General features: G+C 36.2%; 1 protein-coding gene across 5 annotated transcripts in view; it reads right to left on the bottom strand.

The window, feature by feature from the left end:
• Window positions 1–4,588: 4,588 nt before the first annotated feature.
• Window positions 4,589–6,998, bottom strand: part of LOC134540010 (bromodomain adjacent to zinc finger domain protein 2B-like) — a 261,508-nt gene continuing 259,098 nt past the window's right edge. For all 5 annotated transcript variants that reach the window (XM_063382430.1, XM_063382433.1, XM_063382431.1 and 2 more), the window contains one exon: window positions 4,589–6,069. In XM_063382430.1, coding sequence (XP_063238500.1) covers window positions 5,895–6,069 — 175 coding nt within the window. In that variant the 3' untranslated portion in view covers window positions 4,589–5,894. The remainder of the gene's footprint in view (window positions 6,070–6,998) is intronic.

The following is a 6,998-nucleotide window of genomic DNA, read 5'->3' as shown; positions in this document are numbered from 1 at the left end:
TTTAATTTTTATTTAATATATTTATTACATTTGCATTACCTGTACAAAATTGTTAATTAGAATAATTACTGTATTCAGCTATGCTATTTTTAACATAAAATTTTTAGTGTTTGACATTAATAGTGTATAATTAATTTTCCTAGTGATGTATAATTTTATGCCAGTTAAATATTTTTTTCTTTTGGTTTTCCTTTCCTTTGGCAAATTATAAAAAAAAAAAAAAATTAAATATTGAAAAGTCAACAGTAGTGTGTTTTAATTTCATTCCTAGTTATATTTAAAATTGAAACTTATTGTTATACATTATTAATTTATCCTGTACTGTTACTGTACACCTAATGGTTTTAATTTTGAAGATGCAATACATTAACATAATTAATAAGCACTGTGTTTTTTTGGGTGGGTAAACTAAATATTGTGTTAGGTTCATTTATTCAAATGTTAAATTTAAAGAAGCCAGTCTTACAAATATATACATTTGAATAAATGTTTTGTGTGTATGTGCATATATTTCTATATCACACAAACTTTAGGTTACAAAGCAATATTTTTTACAGCTAATTAAACATTTTGAATTTGACAGTTAAATATTCATATAAAGAAAATAAACAAATAGTTAATACTTATACTAATGTTTGTTTTGTTTCCTTTGTAAAAAATATTCATCTATCAAAGTAAAGATTAGTTTAAATATTTCCATAGAAAAAAAATCTTTTTAAATATACACATTCAAATTTCCCGCCGCCACTTTTTTTTTGCTAGCTCCACGAGTGATAACTTAAGAGCATGAAAAGTAGTATTGAGTTTCTAATTTCTGTAGGCGGATAATCTTGTACATATTTACAAATATTGTAATAGGGACGATATGAAAACTCTTTAAGAAATACGTGAGACAAGTGATCTAAGTGAACCTCGCGGCGTGGAGTGTAACTACCAATTTTTTTAATAATGTAATACGTGCTTGAGAGTAGTGGCACCTAGCAGCGTAGAGTGAAAGCAACGCAGTAAATTGTCCCTTCGCTTCACCAATGATAATTGGCCAGTGTTTCCCATATTGCCGTATAAACAATATTTAGTATTATTATTTTAACTCTGGTCTGCTCAATAGATGGCAGCACCTGCCAAAAACACAACGTCTATTCGGGCATTTCATTTTCATTCTACCAGGGAGACAGAAGCAAGGAGGAGGTAGTTACTTAGTTCAAAAGTGTTCAATAGATGGCAGCACCTGCTAAAATTCCGCTAAAAACACGGCGTCTAGTCAGGCATTTCATGCTCATTCTACCAGGGAGTCAGAAACAAGGAGGAGGTAGTTACTTAGTTCAAAAGTGTTCAATAGATGGCAGCACCTGCCAAAAATTCCGCCAAAAACACAGCGTCTAGTCAGCCATTTCATGCTCAATCTACCAGGGCGTCAGAAACAAGGAGGAGGTAATTACTTAGTTCAAAAGTGTTCAATAGATGGCAGCACCTGCCAAAAATTCCGCCAAAAACACAGCGTTTAGTCAGCCATTTCATGCTCATTCTACCAGGGCGTCAGAAGCAAGGAGGAGGTGTTATTTATTTCATCAGCGCTCAATAGATGGCAGCACTTGCTGTATAACCGGAGCATGTCATATACGGTAGCATTCTTGATTGATGTCCCACATAGCGAGTTACGGAAACATAATAGTTCCCGGCCGAGCATGAGGAAACAGCGGTCTCACTCTTTATTTTTAAGCTTGCTTATGTTATTGTCCTGCTACCTACAGTATATTTACTGGATTAATAAAAATAAACTTTAAACCTAAACTAAGCTGCCAAACACAAGCATCTGAACAGGAAGCTATAAATGTAGAAGAGGTAGTATATTAAGCTTTAAATTATTCATTTTATATCAAAATCATGCTTGAATGAAACTTCAATTCTAGTCCTATTCAGTCTACCAGGGATGAGTAATAAGCTAAGGAGATGTTTATTATTTTATTTACTATAAAACAAGATACCTGCCAAATGCGTAGGGATGTCAGCCAGTTTTCCATGTTAATCAGCCAGGCAGAAACTTGCTTCAACAGGTTTTCAGCCCTGCAGTCTTCTAGTGTGTGTTTGAACATGATCGACATGCCTCCTGGATTCAACGCCGAGGTCCTGGGCGCGATGTACAAGGGCACAGAGACCTCACTGACGTCTCAAAGGCGTGACTCGTACGTGTGGGTGTCATTATGGTTCATCTTCGACTATCACCGACGTCCCACATGCTGCCACACGACGAGCTGCGATTCCACTGGTGGTCCTGGCCTCGAGAGTGCTCAGAATTTAATTTAATAGGGGAAAATTAGAACCACTTTTCCCACCATTTGCTTTCAAATTCTTTCCATTTGTTGGTGGGTATATATATTTTTTAAGGATTTTTGGGGGGAAGTGGGGATGTATCCCTCGGTCCTGGCCACTGCATACACTCGCTGCCACGACCTGAATGGCCAGCGTCGTTGCCACGCTTGGCGGACCACTCAACTGGCCCCGACTGATGATCCCTGGTCTTAGTGCGGGTAGCCATGACTCGGTGGGTGAACTACTGGGTAGGGATGACGAACATGATGCTCAAATAAGTCAATTATAATATCTTACTTGTGTAATTTGGCCTCGCCATAACTCCTATATGTTATTATAAAATGATAAATTGTTACATTTTATTACTAGGTAAAGCTTATAAAGCTGTTAAGGGTACGTGCGTAGAAATGCAAGGCAGGAAATTCATCCAGCTTATCAACAAGTCACTGGGCAAGTCTCGTATAACCAGTGGTACTTCTATTGCTTTCAATTCTCCTTTATCTCTTCCATAAAGTTAATGATATTTAACATTTAGTGGTATTTTATTTAATAAGGCCACATATACACAATCCCATAAAGATCGGGTTCTGGCAGTACCTTGGGTGAAATTAATGAAAGATAGGAGGATAAAAATGTCAGTGGTGGCAAGATAAGAATTAGGGAAAGGAGGCAGAATCAAAGACTATTTGCGTGTTCACTGATGAGATAAGTGTATAAATAAATAAGATAAGTGAATAAAATTGTATTTAATTCACATATAGATATCTTAATCATGGTAAAACTCAGGATTTGGTTTGTGCTGTAAAGGTTGTGGCACTATAGCTCTGTGCTATAAAAAATCTAAGAAGTTCAATTATTTTGAGACTGATTTGAGCCTAAAATATGCAGTTCACACAAGTACATTATGCCGCATCGCTGTGGATATAACAAAAATATGATCAAAGAGGAGGTATTTTATGTGGTGAGCCTGTTTATTCCATAGTTAGAAGAAGAGTGTGACACTTACACCACTAAATAATAAAATAATACATTTGAAATGGAAAATAATAGATTTATGTAAAGATAACACAAGAATGTGTGTGTCTAAGTAAATGACCCAGAAACAAATGTAGAAAAAAAATTTGAAATTTATAAATACTAACTATCAAAGAATCTAAAAACTTCAGTGTTATCAAAATGCATTTTTTTTATTTCCAGACAGTCCAGAAAAGAAACAATCCCTTCCCTCCCCCCTTCCCGAACAGTTACATGAACTACGAGTTTTTTTTTTTTCAACCTCCGATCGGCTGTAATAAAAAAACGGGAATGAATTGGGAAATTATTTTAATGTCAAAAGAAACGTACATCTTTACTCTATTTTTCCACATAATCACAGTGCAGATTGAGGCATTTGTCGTACCGATGCACCAGCTTTCCAATACCCTCTGCATAAAATGATGCCTCCTGCCTATTCAGCCACGTTTCAACAGTGCCCTGCAGTGTGATTACAGTTTCATTTCTCCATGGCATGCCCATTAATCGATACCCTAATTGCTCGTACACGAATCGACACGTCTCGTAGTGTTTACCCCCTTCCACCAACCACGTGGAGCGGCCAACTCACACCTCAGTTGTGTTTGATCACCCTCCTTACAGTCCGGATTTGGCACCGAGTGACTATCACCTTTTCCCCACGTTGAAAAAGTGGCTTGGAGGACGACGCTTCAACACCAATGATGAACTGCAGAGCACTGTTAAAACGTGGCTGAATAGGCAGGAGGCATCATTTTATGCAGAGGGTATTGGAAAGCTGGTGCATCAGTACGACAAATACCTCAATCTGCACGGTGATTATGTGGAAAAATAGAGTAAAGATGTACGTTTCTTTTGACATTAAAATAATTTCCCAATTCATTCCCGTTTTTTTATTACACCCGATCGGAGGTTGAAAAAAAAATAACCCTCGTATATTTTACTGTCTTTATTATATCACTATCGAAACCAAAAATTATATACTTTTATCTGCTCTCCATTAATTTTTCTTAGCGGATTGCAAACACGTTCAGTAATAAATAAACGTAAGTCCACTACGCAACTTATTAAAAAAAAAAGTCACAAAATCTTTAAATGAGGTAGTACCCCTTTCTCTGTTTCGTAGCTCATGCAAAAAAAGGCGGGTGACAGTGAAATTAGTGAGCTGGTAGCAACATTACTATTTATATTTCTTGCACACCTAAGCCACACTGATAAGCATATCTGGGGCCAATGGCACATCAATACAGCTTCAACAGTGGCAATATGCTTTCCAGTTTTATTATAAATAATACACTTCATATACAAAAATTTTCTATACACATTTGGAGCACAAATATTTTCTAATTTTTCTGTCAACATCTTTATATTTAAGTAAATACAGTACACTATGTTACACAAATTACACAGGTAATTATATTAAAATTACGGTAATAGTTTTTTTTGTACATAACACACTGAAAACAAAACAGTTCATGTTGTCTTCGGTAAACATAACTTACTACCTGTCTAAATTTGTGAACACCAGAAAATAAATATGTACATCTATTATTTTTTTTGCCTATTTATATATTAAATGCCCTTTTAATACACTAGTTACATGCTCGTAAACTACAAATTTACAACAATGAGACATTGTGGTAGACAATGCTTGGTGGCAAGACGAGCCCTAGATTTAGCAACACCAAAACGACAGGACTGGACGCTTTGTCTTGAGGCACAAATACAAACCAAGTTCTTTCACCCGTGTCCTTTAGAGACTACCAACTTCGCAATCACAAAATCAACTGTTCTTTCATGCAACGAACCCATGAATTACGATTTTAAAAAAGAACATAAAAAAAATATAACTAAACGCCTTAGCTGCCACTGCTAATTCAGCATGCCACAACAATATTCTCAAAAATTTACATTAAATGTAGAGAGCTTGCAGACATTCCAAAAATGGAAGGAAAAAAAAGTTTATCAGCTTGAAGACTTTACAAAAAAAAAAAATTCACGACTTGCATTAATACAAATGTTCTTCTCTTCTATAAAGCACGACAAATTCTTTAAATGTTACATCACACCTCAAAAATATGACTACAGTATTACAAAAATGCATGTAGAATCAAAACAATGCACCAATGACTCAAAATTGCAAAAATTTCAACTATAAATTTTTTACTCTTTAATGTACCTGCATCTTCAGTCAAACATTTAACACAAGAAGTAACTGTAGAGCAAGTTTCATTTAATTAATTACAACCAATAATTTCCTTGCTCAGACTTGAATATATATCATGTGATTTACATGACTTCACACAATTCAATTAAGAAGAAATAAAAAAAAATACTTTGAAATAATTTTTTTTTTTGACGAACACTTGCAAAAAAAAACAGTCCACCGCATGTTTTTTATAGTGTTCAAGAACTGAAATTTCTCACTTGTACAAGCATATGCATTTAACACGTAAATAGGAAGAACGAAAACAACTCCACTTATTGTGACCACACACTGACGTGAGAGGGCGACGCGAGGGAACACGGACGAGGGGGGAGAGCGCGCGGTTGCGTCTGTGCTCTGCGACATGTTATGGCGGCGTGCCGGGCTTCGGGTGGCTGCCGCACACTTCGTTCCACCGCATCTCGAAGAACATCCTCATGTTGTGGCCCGCCTTCCCCACCGGAGAGTCGTCCTCGTTGAACGTCTCGCAGTTGTTGAAGATGAGACGCACGTCCGCGCAGAACTCCTCCCGGGACTTGTATCTGAGGCACAACAAACAACTGTTGCCAACATCACGTCCGTGCGTAACATTGGGTTGGTTCCTGGACACTCTATTTTCACTTCAATTAAGATTATATATTTTCTATCTGATATCGAGTCTTGTGTACCATGTTCGTTAATTCATTTTATTGGCATTACTATCATTTCATGATCACTTGCACGGCATTACAAAGCTTGCTAATAACATTTAGAAATATCTTGTGACAACATCTGGAACAAAACAATGAACCCAAAAGAGCTATCATAAAAAATTAGGGATGGGATTTTCGAATCTTGGATTCGTCGAATATACCGAATCCTATGGATTCGAGGATTCGTAAGATCCGAGGTGAGATTCGAGGTGGGTTTTTAAGAGATTTAGGTAGTAATTGAAAATTGTAGTGCTGGGCGAAGTTTGAAAATTTCGAACCTAACCGAATCCTGACGTTCGGTTCGAAACCTCTTAAAATATATTCGAAAAACCGAACGTTCGTTTAAAAAAAAATTACGTTTTTATAATTTTCTAACCCCCATTTGAGACCATTCACAAAACAGCACAACAAAATTCCATTACTTGTAATATTCCGACTTTTATCGCATAATCGTCGCCTCAACAGTTTCAAGCGCAGACAAAATAATAATAATAAAAATTATTAATCGTCGCATAACTCTCATAGCATTTTTTCATATAGGCGCGCTTTGTTTAGTTTACTTTAGAGAATTTTGTATGCATTTCTCGTACTACGTAATATAAACTATTGTACAAATGCCAAAGGTATTGTATATTATACCTTTAACGTGCGTGTACGAGAAGTGTTGTAAAATCACCAAAGATTGCGTACCCCATACGTAAAACTAAAGCGCATGTACGAGAACTCTCGTATTTCGGCAAAACTAACGTGACAAGTTAACACAAGACAAATGCGGTAGG

Source organism: Bacillus rossius, chromosome 16 (genome assembly GCF_032445375.1).
Source record: "Bacillus rossius redtenbacheri isolate Brsri chromosome 16, Brsri_v3, whole genome shotgun sequence".
Lineage (NCBI taxonomy): Eukaryota > Metazoa > Arthropoda > Insecta > Phasmatodea > Bacillidae > Bacillus > Bacillus rossius.
The sequence above is the reverse complement of the archived record's forward strand: the minus strand, read 5'-3'. Positions and strand labels throughout refer to the sequence as shown.